Source organism: Chiloscyllium plagiosum, chromosome 20 (genome assembly GCF_004010195.1).
Source record: "Chiloscyllium plagiosum isolate BGI_BamShark_2017 chromosome 20, ASM401019v2, whole genome shotgun sequence".
Lineage (NCBI taxonomy): Eukaryota > Metazoa > Chordata > Chondrichthyes > Orectolobiformes > Hemiscylliidae > Chiloscyllium > Chiloscyllium plagiosum.
This window is the reverse complement of record NC_057729.1, coordinates 24175831-24199832: the sequence shown is the minus strand read 5'-3', so window position 1 is coordinate 24199832 and position 24002 is coordinate 24175831. Positions and strand designations below refer to the sequence as shown.

At 39.2% G+C, this 24002-nt stretch overlaps 1 protein-coding gene across 2 annotated transcripts in view; it reads right to left on the bottom strand.

Moving 5' to 3' along the window:
- The window catches only part of LOC122560076 (cadherin-4-like), a 668379-nt gene that overhangs the window by 120552 nt on the left and 523825 nt on the right, over positions 1-24002 (bottom strand). For both annotated transcript variants that reach the window (XM_043710292.1, XM_043710293.1), the window contains 2 exons: positions 10790-10934; positions 2184-2356 (listed from right to left, as the gene is read on the bottom strand). In XM_043710292.1, the coding sequence (XP_043566227.1) occupies positions 2184-2356; positions 10790-10934 (318 nt within the window). The remainder of the gene's footprint in view (positions 1-2183; positions 2357-10789; positions 10935-24002) is intronic.

The window sequence follows — 24002 nt, the reverse complement described above, 5'->3', positions numbered from 1 at the left end:
TCATCAGATAATGAATTAACTCATGCCCACATGTAACAGGATTGCAGCTACATCAGACTTAGGTTAAGAAGGGACAAGTATCAAGCAATGACCATTTCCAAGAGAAAATAACTATCTTTCCTTGACATTCAATAGCTTAACTAATTTCTATATCAACAAACCCTAGAGATTACTCCTGACCAGAAACTTAACTGAATCAACGATATAAATCCCTGTGACTACAAGAGCAAGTCAGACGCTGGGAATTTTGCAGTAACTCGCCTCCTGACTCTCCAAAGCTTGTTCACCATCTACAAGGTACAAGAAACAAGAATGTGATTGAGTTGTCTCCATTTTCTTGGATGAGTGCAACTCTAACATCATTCAAGAAGTTCAACACCATTTGGGACAAAGCTGCTTATTTGATTAGCACTCCATCCAATACCTTAAATATTCACACCCCGTGCCATTATGCATTGTGTCTGCAGTGCATGCCACTTTCAGACTGGATTGCAGTAACTCACCAAAGATCCTTCAACTACACCTTCCAAACTTTCAACCTTTACTGCCAAAGAGAATAAGGATGAATACAACCATCAGCTATTTCCCCCAACTATCCTGGGGGAAATAATTAAAACACTATTCTGTCTTGGAATTATATCAGCATTACCTCAGTAACACAGCTTGCTTTATATTAACACTATGGTTGTACCTAATGCACTATGGGCTGTAGTGAATGATTTTAAAAGGTCATCATTGTCAAACTTCCTTCCAATTGGCATAATCCAATCACTTTTCCATCCTCCAAATCATGTAATGCACTCCTAAACAATACTCTCCCAATCATTTCTCTCCAACACTATTCCTAGCCACCACTATATCACTTTCCCCTCTCCTGATCTCCCCCACCTTGCATACATTGTCATTATGGAAATCCTAATCTTCTCTTAAGTAAAGTCACTTAAGGCAACTTAAAACCAATGTCTTCTGGTTATTGATCCATTCTGTGACTTGGAAAGGCTTGGCCAGGATTCAAATACAGAACACCTTGCATTATCATTCAATGAATGTCCCAAAATGGGAAATGTACCCTTCGAACAAATTCGTTTTGATCAGTTCTGTCAGGCTAACAGTACTTCTTGCTTTTGTTTCAGTCCAGTTAACTGACTCCTGCAGTTGGTGTTGAAAATTGTAAATCGCATTAAAAGATCATACATGGTGCAACAAAGTAAGTTTTCTACTGATGGTCACAAGGAAAATTATTGCTCATGCTATATTCAAATTACATTTTCGAAATCATAACAATTGAAGCTTATGGTGCAATAGTTTGGTCTTTTCAGAGGATTTTCTTGAATCATTCTCTTTAAAGTTTCTTTTTTAAAAAATGATCTGATGAAGATTTGTGTAATTTTGTCTGAACCAAAAGCTGAAAACATAGCCTTCATGAAAGTATTCATAAAAGTATTTGCCCTCCTCCTCTAACCTTCTTAACTAGTCTGCTTTTTCTTTTAAGGTAAGGATTTTTATTTCTTTACCAGGGACTAGTTAAAAATTTACTCTGTTTTTTTTTGTGTGTGTGTATACATCAAGTCCTTATTTAGGGTAAAAAAAAAACTATAGCAGAGAGGTATCAGAAGGTATTCTAATTACAGTTAAATGCTACTCCGGAGAGAAAAGAAACTCCTTTTTTAAAGGAATATTTTTCTTGTTGCATTTCTTTAATTAAAACGAATCCAGGAGTGTCAAAATCTTTGGAATATCCAGAGCAATGGGAGATATTGTTTGAAATCAAATATACACTTTAAGAAAAATGTATTTAAACAAATAAAGTCATTGATTTGCATTAGTGGAATATTATAGCATATCATGCTGGTATTACTTGGAACTTTGAGTTTTCATATTATTTGTTGATTATACTATTATTCACACCCCGCTCAGTTCCAACTCTTTGGTGTTTTAATGGCAAACTGCATCGTGGTTACAGGATAGTTTTGTTGCATGTATTTATTTCAAGAGGAATGAGATACTGTAACACTAATGGAATAAATATATTTTCATTCTGTCACTCTGGAATAAATACAATTTCTAGTCATCAAAGTCAAGTGAAGAACAGAAGAGTACCAAGAATATCTAATCTAAATGAATAATCAAACCAGATGGTTAAAATGCTTTAATGTTGAAAGAGATAAAACCAAAGATCTCACCTCTCGGTCAAGTCCAGCAGCTACAGTAACAATATCCCCATTCTCACTGTTGATGGTGAACATATTTGGTGATGGGCTGATTGGAGACTGGGACAAGATTCGATATCTCACCATACCATTGGCTGTAGTTGGGTCATCAGCATCATTGGCAGTTACTGTCATGACATATGAACCTAACAATAAAGAGTACATGAGTGCCAGTAATATTTTCCCATATTCATTACAAATTAAAATTTTTAATCAACCGCATTAATCATTAAGCATTTAAAATTTTACAAGATCCCAGAAAATGCATGCTAAATTGTTGATTACATTATTTAATTTAGCCATGTTCTCCGTGAATTTTGCACTGTATAAAATCTACACATTAATTTTATTTATTGCTAACTGCGACATCAGACCTGAGGTTTCAACCTACTCTGCCATGAAATCAGTTAAAACAAACAATAATTTCAAAACATTAATGGGTAGTAATTGCACAAAACTACTTAGAGGACAAAGCTCCCTTCTGTATTACAGGAAGTCTCCAGGTGGCATTGACCACAGATTTGGACTAAAAATTCATCTCTCTCCAATGTGCTTTATACAGCCACTAAAATCACAATGGAAGTCACATTTATGAAATGTTTCAGGTCTGTACTCAAATAGAAAAACATTCTAATCACGTGTTGCGCAGAGTAGAATCTAAGGAAAGCCGTGCAGTGCATTTGTTTCATATACCAGTATCGAAAACCTAGAAGCTGCTTATACCTGTTTTAAGCTCACAATGCTATTGTCTGAGGGCAAATAGATTACTGTGTGAATCACTTTCTTTGGGTGTGCAACAAAAGCAGTATCCAGTAACCTCCATGATGGAATGGGGACAGAGAACAGATTAAAGTCAAGGTTTGAGACTGTACCACAACCATTTATACTGATATCATTCAGGCACATTTTTAAAAATCCAAACAGCATTCTCATCGTACAGGATTCAATTGAGGATTAGTGGCCACTGGTCAAATCCCTAATAGAGTTCCATCCTGAAGAAGCTTAATTTGATTAAGGAAAGTATTAGTGGATGTCATCCGTGACTCAGTTGACCACCCATAAATGGAATAGCATTCTGCACAATACTGACTACACTTCAAAAATAATACATGGGTTTTAAATCACTTCTGGACACCCTGAAGTCATGAAAGATGCTATTTAAAACCATAGTTGGGATTTTCTCAGTTTTTTGCAGATCAAGTCTAAGCTGGTTATTGAGATAAGAAAGCCTGCCGGAATTTCCAGCAATCAGCAGGTAATTGGCTATTAGTGGGCTTTTTTGCCAGAATTCCAGACCATGGAGCTGGAAGTCCTATCTGGCTGGAGTGACCGGCAAATCGAAGGTCAGCAGCTCCAGAACTCTGCAATGTCAGAGCAGAGGACCTGGCTGTTGCAGTTCTACCTCGTGGTCTCCCAGATGGTGAATCACTGACAAGAAAGGCAGGTCCTGTTTAGGGGACATTCTGAGGTTGCAGCTGATGGGGTTAGGATGGCATACGGGTCAAAAATGAGAGCCAGGCTGTGATTGTTGGCAGCTACCCCCCTGACCTTAGTCTTCAACAAGCTGGTAAAAGATTGAAGGAAACTCAACATCCCTGCCCAACCCACTCAAACTGATATTCCTTCCACATTGATTTACCATTTGGCTATGTCAACATTTTATTGTTTCCCTTGGAGTTGAAATCATTCAACAATAGGAGGATGAGGACATTAAGTGGTCATCACATGAATATTTTAGGCTCATAAATGGTGACAGTGCAGGAAAGCCAAGCTTTGGTTCCTGTCTAGAAATTAATACCTGTTGTGGTGGGAAGACAGCAGGAACCTCACTGATGCTAACATGCCAATTGGCTTCTCAACCTTACATCTGGATCAGTGGTGCTGGAAGAGCACAGCAGTTGGATGCTGCCTGAACTGCTGTGCTCTTCCAGCACCACTGATCCAGAATCTGGTTTCTAGCATCTGCAGTCATTGTTTTTACCTCCTTCTCAACCTTACACCTTGCTCATCCACTCCTTTTTATCAAGATTTCAACTCGTCTTTTTTATATACAGTATGTTAAAAACAACTAATCTGGACTTTATCAAGCCCTAGCCTAATTGAATTACAAAACTATAATGCATTCCATGTTTGCTTCACTAATCTATCATTAGTTCTGCACACCACAATTTGAACACAAGATTAAATGAGACAAGATGACTAAATAAAGACTATTGACTGAATCAACGGAATAAAACAAAAGACAATTGCATCAAATAATCACTGTATTTTATTTCTTCCAATACAATAATATAAGATCCTTTGATCCATATTCCCCATTGCTCACATACATACACTGCTTCAGCAGTGCAAGTGGATGTCAGAGTTTGAATTGGTCTACAAAATTATTACTAATGTTTATTAAAAACCTGAACTTCAACCTTGTTACTTCATATAAATCAGTACAAAAATACAACTCTATGCCCTAAAGTATTAATTTCACAGCCCTTTAAATCACTATTCAATTATGAAACTAATTCAAGTTATAATTGGCTTTCCACTCAAATCAGTGAGGCCAAAAATTTAAACCTTTTAATTTTCAAATGAATTTTAAGTACCAAGTTGCATCAGTGCATTAGCCCATGTTATTATTTCCTTGGGAGGATATGTTATAAATACCACAACAGTTATTCACTATTTGAGTAATGGAATAGGGTGGTGATAAACTGCTAAAAAAAATGTCCTGGTTAATCTCCAGCTAATATGTCTTCAAAATATAAGCTCTACTGGCAAAGTATTCATCAATCCACAGAAATAAGTAACATTAAACGGACAAATTCTTATTTCTGATCATAATATCACAGCCATCTCCTTTTCTTTGACTTTGCCAGTTGTTTGTCTGTAATTGTGTCGACACATGAACTGGGATTACATCTATCCCAATCAAAGATATTGGTTAGCTTTTCAGAAGGGTTTGTGTGTCAATTAGATTGAACAGCAAGAAAGAGGAAACAATGAAAACTGAAAATACTTTTGCACAAATTTGTGCAGCACTCTTAGAGGCATTGTTACACTGCTTCCATATCACATTAGTTCCTAAAAGTCCCAAATATTGTTTACAGGAAAGAAAATTACATTGTTTTAATTAGTGTAAAGATTTGTCAAGTTCTTATCTTGCACTGAGATAATTTATTAATAAGATTGAGTTTTACAATATGATTTAATATTTTAAATAACTCTGTAATGCTGAAAGACACATACTTTAATGGAAACTGATGTTTTCCTTCAAAAAAATAAACAATTTGCCTTCAAATATTTGTTTTTATCTCCCAGGTCTAACAACCAGTCTCAGACCTCTGCTGTTGCTTCTCAGCGCACAATTATTAATAGGTGAACAGGATGTAACAAAGGTGAACTTTTCATTGTCTTGCCGCTGTCCCAGTTGAATAGATTCCACTGAGCACCTTCCACTGATGACACAATTGAAAGTGAGAGCTCTCTTTGCTGCGCAGCAAGGACATGATATATTCAAAATGTATTGCTAATATCGTGTTGCTGATTTTTTAAAAATAATTTTTGTTCAATATGTAGATTTTAAGGAAACAAATTTAAAGCTTAAGCCTTAAGTTTTTTTATGTACATATAAATCAGGACCAGGAGCTGGCCATTCAGCCCTTTGAATCTGTTCCACCATTACATAAGATAATGGCTGATCTGATTGTGGGTTAAATTTCACTATTTTTGCTACTCCCAATACACTGTTTATATTGTCATTCAAGAACCCACTTGCTTATGGTTTAAAAATATGCAGTGATCCTGCCTAATGAAGATAGTTACTAAGTCACATGGTACAATGCAATTATAAGCATCAAAATAAGTCTTTTATTCTTTTAAAATAAGTGATTACTTTAAAATTAGGTGAACAAAGTGATTCTATTTTTTAAAAACTTAAAAACAATACATCAAAGTAACCTATGTTATTTGGATAATGGTTTCATTTCATAAATTGCAGAATTATATGCTATTCACTGTACTGTTTAGATTCCGTTATACTGTATTACCAATGATACTACTAGATTGCTATTTCAGTGACAGTGTCACTCTCAGATATGCATTATTATCAAGGTATCAAGGTTTAAAAATGCTCTCTTGAAGATGAGCAAGTCTTCTGGATGTTAAGTTACATATTACTCAACATGGGAACAATATTCCTTTAGAAAAAGCAAATAGCACAGCTAAAAAATATAGAAGATATTTGATAAGGCTTAGTGATTTACCAAAATGTAAACTGACTTAATTTTGTACATGATTTGGAGGTCCGGTGTTGGACTGGGGTGGACAAAGTAAAAAATCACACAACACCGGGTTATGGTGTTTTTTTTACTTAATTCTGTACAATTTAAGGAGCAAAAGGACCACTGGCTGGTTCTCACAAATTCAAGACATGATTTTTCAGAAGGTTTTAGCTCACGTTGTTTCTACGACTTTATTGAAAATAAAAGGAAAGATTAGACATGGCAGTGTGAAGATTGGCACATTGCTAAGTTTGTTACATTTGTTACCAGGCTTCATATCTGTCTACCTTATCTTTGAGAAGCCAGTTCAGAGAAACAGAAAATAAGGAGGAAAAATGGAGTTCAGGAACACATAAATAACATTTATTAGTTATTCAGTTTATTAGATGAGATCATGTAAGATCAAACCAGAAATGACGACCAAACTGAGAGAAATGCAAGTGAAAATAAGAGAGAAAATAAGTGTTCAGAATTAGATCAAATGTAAAGTTTTCTTCTGAAGTTGTCTTTCATATGCATCTTGGATGACAATATGTTCAGCATTTTATCACTTTAGGGAGCACCAATAAATCTGTACAAAATGAAAATATTCACTCGTCCTTTCCTTGATGTCAATTTCTCAATAGTTGAGGCCAAAGGGAGTCCCTTTTGTTTGTAACTAATCACTCATGAATATTTAAGAAGAAATTTGAGTAATAGCTCAAGCAGGAAATAATCTGCAATTAGAACAAGCATCTTTCACATCTGTATCTATTTTTTTTCTACAAAATTCAAATTATTCCCAGCAAGGGAAGAGATAATCTTTGCTGTATACCAGAAAACATTCCAAAATAAAGCAGAACACCACTTGGTTGTAAAATTTTTTAAAAATTCATAAAATACTTCAACTCATTATACAATTTTTACAAGTTTGAAACTCTACACAGTGTTAAAAGGATGTCACAGCAAAATGTGCCAAATTAATGATATTCATGCCCATGAGATCATGTAGTTGGAGAACAAGACTTATAATTTGTAAACTTATTCCACTAGCAAGCTTTTAACCCTTAAAGCGTTAATTGTACTAAATAAATAAGTCCTTTTAACCAGAAAATGAGCAAATACTAATGTAAGATCCCAATCTTTTGAAATTCATTTGTTTCCTTGGTGGACTCAAAGTCCAATCAAATATCCGAACAGTAAAAATAAAGTTCATATTATTAAGACAAATAAAATGACTATTCAATTTCAACATTGGAATACCTTTAATTCAAATGAAAAGATTCTTCAGTGCAATTTTAACACTCAAATTAACTTTTATCAGGCTACAAAAGGTACATTTCAAACAATTAAAAACACATTTGTTTCTATTAGCTAATTTATCCTTTTTTTTCTAACTACGCAAGCTGTTCCGTAAATGAAACAAATAGAAAAAAGGAGACTGCTCTTGGCAAATCCAGACATTGATTTGCCTAATGTGATGCCATGATTTATGGCTCTTGATGAGGCTTGTTTAGGATTTGGATCAGAGCTATAATTAGTCCTTCAATGTAATTTAACTCTGTACCCAAAATAAGATGCAAATGTTTTCATACAGATCATTAATACCAACATTTCTAACAAAATTAAATCTACAATATTTTAATCACTGTTCAAAAGTGCCTCAAATCCTTAGCTTATATTGTTTATTATACCCACATTAAGTGTATATCTGGTTATTTGGAAAGGAATTGGTGGCAGTTCCAAAGTCGCAGAAGACAGCAGCAAAGAAAATGTTTAGGTCTGAGAGTTGATCAAATTATGTTTGGAGGTTGGACAAAAATTGGAACAGGTCAAGGAAAATCATTAGCAATAATTTTATGAATCCCTAAAGTTCTACAGTGATAGACAACAATAGAAGACTAAGGAGGGAACTAATAGAGATCTTTAAAGATTATGAAAGGGTTTGATAAGATAGACATGGAAAAGATATTTCTACTTCTGAATGGGACAGATATATGGAATACCAAGCACCAGGTCCTCGGAGACCAGTGGTCCAGGGTCCAGGGCTCTACAGAGCCACATGAGCTTGTCTTAGAATGGGGCTGCTGGGTTAGGATTGGGGGCATTTTCTTGGGTATTGGAGAAGCCAGGGTGCTGGTTTAGGAAGAGATTGCTCTGCCTGGCTCACGAATGGGATTACTGTACTCGGGCCAACACAGGCTGGTCAGGAGCCAAGGGTGGGGTCTTGGATCCAGTCAGTAGCGGAACTTGAGCCAATGATTTCTGCCCCTCTTCCTGCCTAGCACAAAGGGAATATCACTGTGGCTGTCAGAGCTGAATCACCTCAACTCCAAGACAGGAGTTCTCCAGGTCAAACCATCTTCAGTTGCTCAAGCAATGCCCTTCTCTCCATTGTAAGGCTAGAAGTGGAGACATTGATTGATGATTGCACAATGTTCAACACCATTCATGACACCTCACACATACTGAAGCAGTATATTGAAACACTCCATACCGCATGCATCAAGACCTGGACAATATCCAGTTTTAGGCTGATAAGTGACAAGTATCAAAGGAATCATAGAATCCTTTGAAGCAGGCCAGTCAGCCCATCAAGTCCACACTGATCCTCTGATGAGTATTCCACCCAGACCCAGCTCTTATTATCCCTGTAATTCTGCATTTTCCACGGCTAATCCACCTAACCGACACATCATTAGACAATGGGAGGAACCTGGAGGACCCGCAAGAAACCCATACAGACATGCAGAGAATTTGTAAACTCCACACAGATAATCGCCCAAGGAGGGGAATCAAACCCGGGTCCCTGGCACTATGAGCCATCATGCCGCCCCATCACTGAGCCACTGTGTCAACACTCAAGTGCTAGGGAATAACAATCTTAAACAAGAGAAAATTCAAATCATCCCTTCATATTCAATGGCATTACCATCACTGAATCACTCATGATCAACATTCTGGAGGTTACTACTGGCCAGAAACTGAACTGGATCAGCCCGAGAAATATAATGGCTACAAGAGCAAATCAGAGGCTAGATGCAGTGATTTACTCACATCCTAGATATCCAATAACCATCCAAGGCATAATGGTAGGACTATGACAGAATATTCTCCATCTGTCAGAATGGGTGCAGTTCCAAGTAAATGCATGAATCAAGACAATACAACTGGCTTGATTAGTACTTCATTCACCACCTTCAACATTCACTCCCTCCATCATCAATGCATCAGACAGTAGAGTATATCATTTACAAGTAACTCATCAAGGATCATCAAATAGCATCTTCCAAACCTGTGGCCTCTACCATCTCAAAGGACAAGGGAACATGGGTACATCACCACCCACAGGTTCCCCTCCAAGCCACTCATGATCACAACTTGGAACTATTACACTGTTCCTTCAGTATTGCTAGGTCAAAATCCTGGAACTCTCTAAAAGTACTGTGAATGTCCCTACACATGGACGACTGTGGTAGTTCAAGAAGTTAGGTCACGGCACCTTCTCCAGGGCAATAAGGATGGACAATAAATGCTATTCTCGTCAGAGATGCCCACATCCTATGAAAAATATGTAAAAATCTAACAGGGGTTTCAGGAGATACTTATTTCCCCAAAAATAGAAATCATGATCACAGGGAGTAATTGAGATGAATAATATATGAGATGAATAATATACTTGCATTTGAGGGAAGCCAGGCAAGCATATGCTAGAGAAGTAAATGCAAGGATATGTTGATGGGATTTGCAGAAAAGAAGCTGGAGAAAGTTCATGTGAAGCAGAAATATTGGCATGCACTGTTGGACCAAATAACTTGTTTTTGTATTATAAATACTTTGAAATATAACAGTGCAACAAAGTCAAAAATGTTTTAGAAAGTCTGTGAATAATACCTTTGAAATGTATTGCTTACAACAATATAAAATAGAAATAATATGAATCAAAGTGCCATGGAATGTATAAACAGAGCATCAGTTTTACTCTTTTCTCATATATTTCATGTCTTAAGGAAGGTCTCCTGTGCCATATGTTAAAATCCAGTGAAGACATAATTGGCTATTTTAAAGTTTTGTCAAAGTTGATCTGTAGTCACCACCTGGCACAAATGGTATGCACATTTACTGATATTCTTTAACCTAAGGTTCAGGTAAAGAACTCAGGTTGGTACTGTCACCTGTGACCTTGAAGTCTAATATTCTGTGATGTTTAGAAAAAACATTATATTGTTAAGTTACACAAATGGATTTTAAAACTTTTAAATCAAAAGCCACTGATCATACAAATGGCAGTGACTTTCTTTTTGGGTTAATCATTTCTCAATTTACCTGGTTTTGATCCTTCAGCCACACTCCCGTTGTACACATGGTTCACAAACTCTGGTCTGTTATCATTCATATCAATAACATTGATGTAAAGGTCAATTGGGTTTTCCACCTTGTTTCCATTCATGTCAACTGCATGTGCTCTCAGCTGTAAACACAGAAGCCAAGATATGGTCAAAGCTATTTATGTAACTTATACAGTCCAGCAAATCCCAAAAGACCATTTCACACAAGAGGTATCAAACATCAAGAATCAGTGATGGGTGTTATTATCAATCATATGCCTCACAGGAAAGTGAAACCATATTTGGCAAAATGCTAGTTAGAATCACAAGGGTCCATTTGAGTTTGTACAATATTACAGATTCAGACTAAATTTCCATTGTATAGTGCACTAGATCTTAAGTTAATTACAGATGAAAGAAACATTTTTTTTCTGTCTGAATTATTTTCATCCAGGAATATTTTAGAGTCTCTTCACTGTAACATCCAAATGATTCTTAAATGATACCAAGATTTTCAATTCCACTGTTCTATCCATTAGTCTTTTCCATGCATTGGTCACTTTTATGTAATTAGATTATCTTGTGTAAGTCCTAAATGAATTTGTTAAAACTCAGAACTGTTCTATTTGGATGTCCTCAAAAAAAACTTAGCTCACGTTACAATACCATTATTTTAATGAGACTAATCTGCAAGAGGAAGCTGTATTTCAGAGATCTGGACTGAAGGCATGGATTCTCTTAGGAATGTATTAAATGGTGCTACAGATACCTTTCAGAATTAGCATCCAGAATTCTATTCTGTTGGACTCTCTGTGCTGGAGAATTGACCAGATATCCTCTGACAAAAGCAAATGGCTTGCCTTGTATGCTGAATAATAAGTCATAATTATCTGGGACTGACAATTGACAATAGGACATTATAAAATGCAACGTAAGTATTAGCTGCATCATTCTGCTTTCTCATAGTCATCTGGAGTTTCTTTCAGTCTCCAATTCACTGAAGGCAAAAGGGTTTTTGAGAATACGACACATTAAAATACTGCAATATTACTCAAAAAGCTTCTAAGTTATGAGAAAAATTAACAGAAAATCAAAAATGCCGTAAGTTAAATGACATAATGTAACAAGTTGGAAGTGTACAAAATTATGAAAATCAGCACAGCAATTCTTTAGAACAGAGGGACATTGCAGCATTAGGAATGAGTTTGGCTGTGGCTAGCATTTAAGATTTGGATTCACATTTCTTTTGCAAATCTTCAAAAAAATTGCAACTCTTCCAATTTGCATAATCTTGGCACACTAAATGAGGTGTGGGTTCTCAGCAGAATTACCAGTCTCCAAAGATACTCAGCAACAAAATATCAGCTGTTTGGTGCTGGCACCTTGGCCATGGCTTTCCTCAGAGCTATTTCTGTTCACTGTCTTAATCATTAAAATTGTGGCAGAACTTTTGTTCACATGTGTGAATGGGATTTCCAACAAAGCTACATTGGTAATGCTGGAACAGCTCTGAGAAAACCCATAGTTAGGTCCTATTTCTGTAAATGTATGAGGCTAGGCATGCATGTGTAAGAAACGCATATTCTTTCCTAAAGCTTAGAAACAGGAGGCTGGAAGAACACAGCAAGTCAGGCAGCATCAGGAGGTGGAGAAGTCACCGCTTCGGGTAAAATCTTTCTTCGGAACTAGGCGTGGGGGTAGGGGGAGCTACAGTAAAGAAGGGGAAGTGGGAGTGGGAGTGGGGTGGGGAGAGTGGCGGAATGGTGAGGTAGTGATAGGTGGACACAGTAGTGGGTACGCCCTAGTTGGTCGATGAGAAGGATGAATCCAGTTGGTAGTTGGAAGAAAGGGTTGCTAGATGGAACGGAAGTGGGGAGATGGATATGGAAAGGGCGTCAGGGGATGGGTGAGAAGGTTATTTAAAATTGGAGAACTCAATGTTAAGTCCTCCAGGCTATAGGCTGCCCAGGTAGAAGATGAGGAGTTGTTCCTTCAATTTGCAGTCTGATTCACTGCAGCAATGGAGGAGGCTGAGGATGGACATGGTGGAGAGGGAGTGGGAGGGGACAGGGGAATTAAAATGGGCAGTGACTGGGAGGTCGGGGACTGTTTTGGGCCAGGTGAAGATGCTCGGCGAAACGGTCACCTAGTCTACGTTTGGTCTCACTGATGGAGAGAAGACCACATCGGGAGCACTGGATGTACTAGACTAAGTTGGAAGAGATGTCCAACTAGACGAGGTTCCAAGAGATGACACTGTCTCATCTGAAAAGACTGTTTGGGGCCCTGGATGGAAAGAGGTGGTGCATAGGTAGGTGTTGTATCTTTATCATTTACAGAGGAAGGTACCGGGGGCTATTGGAGCAGTCGGTGGGGAGTGTGAAGTGAACCAAGGACTATTGGATGGAGCAGTCCTTGTAGAAGGCAGAAAGGAGCGAGATGGGGAAGGTGTTCTGGGTGGTGGGGTCTAATTGGAGTTGGTGCAAATGTTTGAGGATGATGCATTGGATGCGGAGGTGGGGGAGTGAAAAGTGAGAACAAGGGGCATACTATTATTATTATTGGGGTCATTTAGAGCAGTGGAGTGGGGAATGGAGGAAGTGTGGTGAGGGCTGTCTGGATGACGGGGGAGAAAGAATGTTCTTTGAAATAGGAGGATGTGTGGAAGTGGATCATCCCCTCATCAGAGCAGATGCAATAAAGACGGAGAAATTGGGAAAACAGGATGGAATTTTTACAGGAATTTTTATGGGGTGGGTGGAGGTATAGTCCAGGTAGTTATAGGAGTCTGTGGGTTTATAGTAAATGTCAGTCTGTAACTGTCTCAGGAGATGGAAACGGAGAGGTCAAGAAAAGGAAGGAAGGTGTCCGAGATAGACCACATGAATTTGAGGGCGGGGTGGAAGTCGTGGGTGAAGTTGATGAACTGCTCTACTTCAGCGTGGGTGCAGGATTCAGCACCGATATAGCCATTGATGTAATGGCAGAAGAATTGGGGCACAGTGCATGTGTAGGCACTGAACAGGACTGTTCAACATGGTTGACAAGGAGGCAGGCATTGCTTGGCACCATGCAAGTGTCCACGGCCACCCCTGGATTTGGAAAAGGTGGAAAGAGTTGAAGGAAAGGTTATTGACAGTGAGGACAAATTCCACGAGGTGGAGGGTGTTATTGGCTGGTGGGATGGGGGGAGAAAGTGGATTGGATGGGTCTGTTGGAGAGGAAAAAACTGAGGGCCTGCAGGCCATCATTGTGGGGTATGGATGTGCATAAGGACTGCACGTCCATAGTAAGGATGAAATGCTGGGGCCAGGAAATTGGAAATTTCCAAAGAAGTGGGTGGCAGGTTTGTGTCGCAGATGTAGGTGGGAAGTGCCTGGACCAAGGGGATCCAGAGGGAGGGAATTGCTGTCTATCACCCCCCTCCCCCTTTCTGGCTTCTTACCCCCGATCTCTTTACTGCTGACTGTGTAGCTCCCCCTACTCCCATCCCCAAATCCGAAGAAGGGTTACACCTGAAACGTTGACCTCTCCACCTCCTGATGCTGCCTGGCTTGCTGTGTTCTTCCAGCCTCCTGCTCATCTACTTTAGATTCCAGTATCTGCAGCTTTTTGTCTCTTTCCTAAAGTTTCCTTTTCTCTTTCCAGGAAGAGACTTTATAGTCTATAACCTTTCCAGAGCTTTTCCTGCTTGACTGCTGGTGATGCAGCATAAACACCATTTCCACAGGCGGCACAGGAAATTTCAGACATCTGTTTTTCTTTAAAAAGTGAATAAAGTTAATCCTCAGTCATTACCTATCCATGATATAAGTACATGCATCAACTTTGACAGACACCAAGGCGACAATGCTCAGTGACTCCACCACAAAAATGAATGGCAGTGGCCTAGTGGCATTATCACTGGAGTGTTAATCCAGAAACCGAGGTAGATTGCAATGTAGATTTTATTGTCATGTGTACTCGAGTACAGGAGCACAGTGAAAATTGTACAAAGTCATCATTCTCCAGCGCAAACTTCGGGTATAAAAGACAAGATTAAAAACAGAAGCAGAAGTAAAAGAAACAGCCAAAAGAAAAGGAAACGTCCAGATCACTCCCCTGCCTCTGCCATGAGGCCTTGCCACCAGAAAAACACCACAAAGACCATCCCTTGGCCTATAAACACTCAGGTGCCCCCAAGACCTTGCACACTGCCCCAGTGGAAATGCCACCTCCTCCGCTGTCAGGTACCTGGGCCCACCATCGCCGCTGGAACCTTGTTGTCATTCTTTGACAGCATCCTGTCTCCACTGCCATTATCATCGCCATCGCCACTATGAGTCCTCTGAAGCTGCCGGGTCCGGAAATGGGCTCTATGCTGGGCCCACCACACCAAAGCAGCCATTGCCTTGTTCTGTTTACATAGCTGCCTCCTGGTACCACCATTTCAGAAAAGAAACTCACTGCCACCGACATTCTGGGGAGGAACCGCCCCCACTGTAACCAACATTCTGGGAACTAATTGTCCCCACCATCACTGACATTCTGGGAAGGAACCATCTTCACTGCTACTGACATTCTGGGAAGATACTGCCCCCACTGCTGCCAAAATTCCAGGAAGATACTATCTCCACTGCTGCCAACATTTCAGAAAGGAAGCGCCCCCCCACCACTACCAACATTCAGGGAAGCAACCCACCGACATTCCGGGAAGAAATCGCCCCTGACATTCCAGGAAGGAACCAACCCCACCATAACCAACATTCTGGGAAGGAACTGCCCCCATGCCCCCTAACATTTCGGGAAGGAACTGACCCCACCGATACCAACATTCCAGGAAGGAACTGCCCCCACTGACATTCCAGGAAGGAACTGCCTCTGCATTCCCCCATCGTCCAACATTCCAGAAAGGAACTGCTCCCACCACGAATGGCATTCCGGGAAGGAACTGCTCTCCTGCCAACATTCCAGGAAGGAACTGCCCCCACCAACATTCCGGGAAGAAACTGCCCCCACTGCTACCGACAAAAGGGAAAAACAAAGAGCAGAAGTAAAAGAAAGAGAGTGAAGAAAAGAAAGGCAGATGGAAGCTGGGTTTGGATCCTGCCAGGGCAGATGGTAGAAGTTAAATTCAATAAAATTTACCCTCCATCTGCATCTTCTTACAATGATCTGCATCTGGGCAATCTGAGAAAGTAAATCTGGAAAATATTCATTCTGTGGCATCACAGGTACCTACTATCTGCCAGTACTGAAAATTAAAAGCAACACTTGCCTTATGTTACACTTTGTAGCAAGACAATTGTACAGCTAGATAATTTTAGGGGAGTTCAAGATCATGCAAGAATTCCAACTTGACAGGTGTGCTACATTTCAGAATTCTAATGCTCTGTATCACAGGACTCTCTATGTATTTCTGCCTATCTCAGCCATGCCAAATAACATGAAGCAGAAAATACATTTCTCTGTTGGAAATTGGGGAGCTGGGAAATAAATCAAGGCCAAGTCACTCCAGCAGAAATCTTGTACACCTTCTCATCTCCTATCAATATCCATCTAGGCACAAGCCTGTTCAATAAGCAATGGTGCAGAGTGAACTTGGAACTGGGATATTGTAAAAAAGATTTTAAGGTGAAAAAATGTACTTTAATGGGACAAGGAGGCACTGCATCAAACTTTGTAAATTCTCATTGAACTTCCCTAACTTATTTAGAGGACATCTGCTTGTACCTGGCTACCAGCAAACCTTCTTTATAAGAAATGTAGATGACAGAAAGTGTCATAACTTTAAGTTATCGAAAGACATGTCGGTATTTGTTGATGCATAGACAGTTTTTCAAGTGTCCTGTTTGAAATATAGCAGCCTGAGGTAGAGAAAGTTGTTCATTGAGTTTGGTGAAAACTCAATAAAGCATTAAGTTATTGAACTGACAAATTAATCATTGGGGTGGATGGAAATTGCAGAATGCCTACAGTATGAAGAGAGGCCACTTGGCCCATCGTGTCTGCGCTGATCATCCAAAGAGCATCCCACCCTATCCCGGTAGCCCCACATTTACCATGGCTAGTCTATCGAGCCTGCACATTTCTGAACACTATGGGGTGAGTTATGATGGCCAATCCACCTAATCTGCATTGGATTGTGGGGGGGGAAAACTGAAGCACTAAGAGGAAACCAACACAAACATGGGAGAATGTGCAAATCAACATAGTTACCCAAGTCTGAAATTGAACCCGGGTTGCTGGCACTGTGAGGCAGCAGTGCTAACCACTGAGCCCTCCGAATATGCAAGGATGTATGTGATGATGTACAAGTTAATATAAGACTGACCCTGCACATTCATTTGCTCAACTAAGTTGCTCATCCTCATTTATATTCTACAGAATTAATAATAAATTTATAACTACATCGTCAAAAGAATGCATGTTTATATTTGTTCATGGTACACTGATAGCGTTTGAGATAACAGTCTAAAATGGCAGCTTAAGTGTGGCTTATTAACAGTAATGAACATTTTAAAAGCATATCACTAAAATTGAGAAATTTAAAACTATTGTATAAAAAGCAGCAAATTCAGCATTCCTTGTCACTAGCATTCTTTCTATCTGGTAACGAACAAGGACACTTTCAAAGTTTGGGTGAAGATTTGTAGCTCAGGTGCTTGTTGCTGTGGTTCTGTTCGCCGAGCTGGAAGTTTTTGTTGCAAACGTTTCGTCCCCTGTCTAGGTGACATCCTCAGTGCTTGGGAGCCTCCTGTGAAGCGCTTCTGTGGTGTTTCCTCCGGCATTTATAGTGGCCTGTCCCTGCCGCTTCCGGTTGTCAGTTTCAGCTGTCCGCTGTAGTGGCCAGTATATTGGGTCCAGGTCGATGTGTTTGTTGATGGAGTTTGTGGATGAGTGCCATTCTTCTAGGAATTCCCTGGCTGTTCTCTGTTTCGCTTGCCCTATAATGGTAGTGTTAGATTAGATTAGATTAGATTACGTGGAGATTTTTGCATGAAGAAAAGCTGAATAGACTGGGACTTTTTTCACCAGCATGTAGAAGGTTGAGAGTTAACCTTTTTTATATAGGGGTTTACAAAATCATGAGGGGTTTAAATAATGTGAATGGCAGATGTCTTTTCCCTAGAGTGTGGGATTTCAAGACGAGGGGGCATATTTTTAAGGTGAGAGGCGAAAGATTTTAAAGACATGGGGACATTTTTTTAAACAGTGGCTTGTGTGTGGAATGAACTTACTGAGGAAGTGATGGATACAGGTACAATTAATTTTTAAAGCACATTTAGCTAAGTACATTAATAAGAAATGTTTGGAAGTTTATGGGCTAAGCTCAGGCAGATAAGACCAGTTTAGTTTGGGATTTTGGCCAGCTCAGACTGAAGGGTCTGTTTCTGAGCTGTATCTGACTCTACCAGAGTTAGAAAATTAAATTTTTGCACTGTTCTATTGTGAATTTTGAACTTGTGATTTTTGTTTTTGTTGCTGTCACTATTCTGCGTTCGTAACCATTTAGAAATCTTTCTAATACCTACAAGGTGGCCCTTGTTAAGTTTGGGCTGTCTGGTAGTTTGAACAGACAAATCCTTTCAATTTGGTAGGAAACTTGTCATCCCGGTTTTCCCCCCCTCAGTCAAAGCAAAACAGTTAGTATAGTTTTACTTCCTCCATCTTTATTCTGGGCCCTGGAGGGAGATAGAACGATCGCCCATGTGCACAGAGACATGAGTTTTGGTCTTCTCTGGAATAGCAGTTTCTTAATTAATTATATAGTCATTTTACAGGGAGGAGCATCCAGATAGGGCAACCTACATATTGATTGGGTGACCATTACAATCAGCGAGTGACAATAGTAAAGATTAAGTCATCTGTTGTTCTGCAATGGATGTTCTTAACCTTTTCCTGGCTTCACATAATGAATACTTTTCACCTTGTTAACAACTCACATACTGAATTCTTCCAATATTGTTAAATGGCTCTACATAATGAATGCTTTTCCACCTTATTAATATATTACCCTTGCCTTCACCACCCCATTGTTAACTGCAAGTTTTATTTGATCGGAATCATGCTCAGCTGAATCTCTTGTTTCACAAAACTCAAAATTTAACTCTTTCCCTACCTGCTCATAGCCATACACATTCTCAAACTAACACTCATCAAGGCCATTGGCCAATGAATGTAGCAGAAGACCTTTCTTTCCTTCAAAGCAGAGTAACGTTATTGTAATATTTTAGACAGCCATATTTCAAGTGTGCCTTTCTTAACAATATCAATATCAATAACAATATCTTGACTGTGAGTAACAAAAGTGAAATGACCAACTCAGTAAATAAAAATAAACATAGATGACATGATATCACCAAAGAAAGCTAAATCGGTGTAGGGCTTGCAGTATACAGCACATGGAACTATTGTCTGCGAAAGGTATACATTGAATAACCTACTTGGTATGTTTCTGTATTAAAAGCCAACTTATTCAGTGATCAACTCTCTTGAATGTTATTACACTAATTGCCAGATCCCTTGACAAATTGTGTTGTACAGTAAGAAGAATAATGAAATGATCTGTAGAAATGTTTACACAAACTCACTTTAATGTTAGTAAAACTTGTGCCAGAATTTTAAATTTCTGAATTAGTCAATTTGTATTGTTTGTGACATAATGATTCTTTTTTCAAAGAGTGTATAATATTGCAACAAAGGACTTGCAGCTATGCAATTCAGAACAATGTGTTAATTCTTCAGTATCCCATGTTGTAAACAACTCCTTTTTTTCACAAGCAAGTAATATTTGCTGTGTTCATATTTCTCTCAATTTGCACTAAAGTTGTTATTCAATACACAAGTCACCAAAGTTTTTGGGTGAAGATTTGTAGCTCGGGTGCTCGTTGCTGTGGTTCTGTTCGCCGTGCTGGAAGTTTTTGTTGCAAACGTTTCGTCCCCTGTCTAGGTGGCATCCTCAGTGCTTGGGAGCCTCCTGTGAGGCGCTTCTGTGGTGTTTCCTCCGGCATTTATAGTGGCATGTCCCTGCCCCTTCCGGTTTTCAGTTTCAGCTGTCCGCTGTAGTGGCCGTTATATTGGGTCCAGGTCGATGTGTTTGTTGGTGGAGTTTGTGGATGAGTGCCATGCTTCTAGGAATTCCCTGGCTGTTCAAACAAAGAACAGCCAGGGAATTCCTAGAAGCATGGCACTCATCCACAAACTCCATCAACAAACACATCGACCTGGACCCAATATAACGGCCACTACAGCGGACAGCTGAAACTGACAACCGGAAGCGGCAGGGACAGGCCACTATAAATGCCGGAGGAAACACCACAGATGCGCTTCACAGGAGACTCCCAAGCACTGAGGATGTCACCTAGACAGGGGACAAAACATTTGCGACAAAAACTTCCAGCTCGGCGAACAGAACCACAACAAGGACACTTTCAGTTCATGATTATCTATCAGAAGCCAAGAAATTTATATTCAGTCACAACCTACAAAAAAACCCTTAAAAACAAGAACTCAATCATTAACTTGTCTTCAAGGAGTTGACCAATTCAATAACCAGAAGCAAAGTCTTTGTTACAGAACACATCCCACTCACTACGCCACCTCCATAATATGTGATTATTAAAGAAATGGCTCATCTTAGGTGGTTTACATTTTGAAATAACATAATATCTTCTGATTTCATACATTTTACACAACCTATTATTGTTAAATTATTTTAGTGATGTCTGCAGCAAGGAAAATATATCTGGTCTTATTCCAGATTCAGATAAAATAAATTGATTTTCAATCTAATAGTGGAGAGCATTGTCATTCATTTTATTTGAGGTTTTCTCCTAATTCATTCCCATCATCATTCTTCACTTCAGAAAGTAAAGTGTTACTTTAATTACAATTGGACTGCAACAAATATGTAAATATATGCAAAGCAATTCTGAAAATACTTCCTTTTCGATATCATTTCCTCACAGAACACCTAACTTCATTAGGTTTTTCCACCTGTGCACACATTTTGGAAGATTAATATTTTCACAGTCCAAACACATTTTCTATTGTTAGTCAGGTGAGAAAAGATTAAACACACCTGCCACTTTGGATTCTTTCACATTTCAAAGATTCTGCAATATCAAACTACTGGGAGAATGCATTAGAATGCAAGTAACTTGGTGCCATTAATAAATCAGCAGATTTTCCAAAGGTTAAAACAACTCAACAAATCTGCAGCAAGACTTGCTTTTACATTGTTGAAGTACCAATGTATAAAGGGGAATCGGGCAGGAGGGATCAAGGGTCAGAAGCAGTGGCCTGATTTTCCTTACATTGTTGAAAGGATCATCAACCAATTTGCACAACTTATCTTCCATTTACTGAAATGAAGTAGAACCTCAATTCTCATTTCATTTCAACAAATGGAAGCTCACTTGTGCAAAATATTTGATGCAATGTAAGGAAAATCAGGCCACTGCTTTATTCTCTCATGTATGACCCTTGACCCCACTTGGCCAGATGTCTTGAGAGATTACAAACTGATAAGTGTAGCTGTCTCCTTTTGAAATTTGCGTCTGCTTAGTAAAAACTTTCTTTTCCAATTTTATTTTTACCTGCTTGCTTCAGCTAGCAACCATTTTGGATGTGGAAGGAGCTTTTATTATGGAATTGCTCATTGAATAAGCACCTTTACTAAGATTCCAGGTTGCAAGTAAAAGGAGAGAATGTGAAAATTGATTTGGTTGTATCATAGACTCGATTGGCTCAATCTCTGATGTGTAAAACGGTGTCAAAGAGGGAGATTCACAGCTCAATGAACATGTTCACAATCTGCCCCTAAAGACATGCCCAGACCGGCAAACTCATCACAGTATTTTCAGATCCTAAAGTGCTTTCTAATGCAATTTTCTTCATATGACTCTACTTATAAGAATTTGAATGGAAATATGATGTTTTCTTTAAAATGTGGCCATTTTGATGAAATATTTCCGAGACCTTGATGTATAAATCTAATTTATTTAAAACATTTCAATAGCTTTCTTGTGATTTGATCCCATCAATGCTCCAGTCTATTTGTTTACAAACCAAAAGCACAGCATTTAATAGGATTTCACACTTACTCAATATTTACAGCTCACAAATTAGGATTTTACTTTAGATTAGATTAGATTCCCTACAGTGTGGAAACTGGCCATTCAACCAAAAAGTCCACACTGACTCTCCAAAGACTAACCCACTCAGACCCATTGCCCTACATTTACCCCCAACTAATGCACCTAACACTATGGGCAATTTAGAATGGCCAATTCACCTAACCTGCACATCTTTAGACAGTGGGAGGAAACCGGAGCACCCGGAGGAGACCCACGCAGACACGGGGAGAATGTGCAAACTCCACACAAGACAGTTACCCGAGGTGGGAATTGAACCTGGGTCCCTGGCGCTGTGAGGCAGCAGTGCAAACCACTGAGCCACTGTGCTGCCCCACAGTGTACTTGTTCTTGTACTCTTCTGTTCTTATTGTATGTGCTCTGTTTTTACCACCATATAGTTTGTAAATTTACCTCACACAAGTTTCCAAGTTGGACATTTAGTCATTGACGGGTTTGTTTTGTGTACAGGTACACCTCACGTTTATTTGGCCCAGGGTCCTGCGTGAAAGGAAGCCAGCCCGCTGCAGACCCAAATCGGACATCAATCCCAATTTCTGATCAGGGCCTGATGAATTTCAGATGGCTTGCTCCCTGGCAGCCAAACATTGCTGTGGGAAGTGGGATGTAGGTGTCAGAGTTTCAGTGAACCTCAGTATGTTGGAACTAGCTTTGTGGCTATTTCTGGAGTTACCTCCAATGATCCCTCTAATCATTACTGGTTAGACTATTCAGGAGCTGGCATGATACTGATTGAAATTGGCACAGATTCCATTTACTTGGAGGTAAATTTTGCAACTGAGTCCTACAGCTGCTATTCAAATATAAATTTGCACATGTAACTTCACACCATAAGGCAGAATAGGCATCGCAATGATATCATAGCTGATCTGATTATCCTCAACTCCACTTTCTTGCATTCTCCCTATCACTATTATCACTCCCTATTGATTATTTTCCTGATTAAAAATATGTCTATCTTAGCTTTGAAAATACAACCTTGACAGCCTTCTGTGGCAAAGAATTTCACAGCTTCACTGCCTTCAGAGGGGATATTCCATCTCATGCCTGTCTGAACTGAGCAATTCTTACTCTGAGATTATACCCTCAGGTCCTTGGTTCTTCCAGGGGGGAAACAACCTCTCAGAACTACCCTGTCCAGTCTCCTAAGTATCTTAGAAGTTTCAACAAGGTCACTTCATTCTTCTAAACTCCAATATGTATAGATCCAACCTACTCAACCTCTCCTCATAAGAAAATCCCTCCTTCCACAGGATCAACCCAGTGATTTTATTTTAGATTAGATTAGATTCCCTACAGTGTGGAAACTGGCCCTTCAACCCAAAAAGTCCACACTGACTCTCTGAAGACTAACCCACTCAGACCCCATTGCCCTACATTTACCCCCGACTAATGCACCTAACACTAAGGGCAATTTAGCATGGCCAATTCACCTAACCTGCACATCTTTGGACTGTGGGAGGAAACCGGAGCCAGGACTGCCTCCAATTCTATCTTCTTTTCCTCAGATAAAAAGACCAAAACTGTTCACAATATTTTAGCTGTTGTCTAAATAGTATCTCACTTAGTTTTAGCATGAACTTACTTACTTTTATACTCCATTCTCTTTGAAATAAAGGTCTAACATTTTATTGCCTTCTCTTTTATCTGAACCTTGGTGCTACCTCTTTGAAATTTATAAACAAATACCGCCAAGCCACTCTATGCTGCACCTTTTCCAGCTTTTCTTGACTTAAATAAGTATTCAGCTTCTCTATTCTTTCTGCTGAAATGCATAATCCCATGTTTTCATACATTATTATTCCATCTGCCAGGCTTTTGCCCACACACTCACACTGTCTACCTCCTTCTGTGAATTCTTCATGTCATCCTCACTCCTTGTATTCCCACATACATTTGCATAATCTGCAAACTTTTTTTATTAGATGTTTCTATATTAGATTACTTACAGTGTGGAAACAGGCTCTTTGGCCCAACAAATCCACACCAACCCGCCGAAGAGCAATCCACCCAGACCCATTCTCCTACATTTACCCCTTCACCTAACACTACAGGCAATTTAGCATGGCCAAT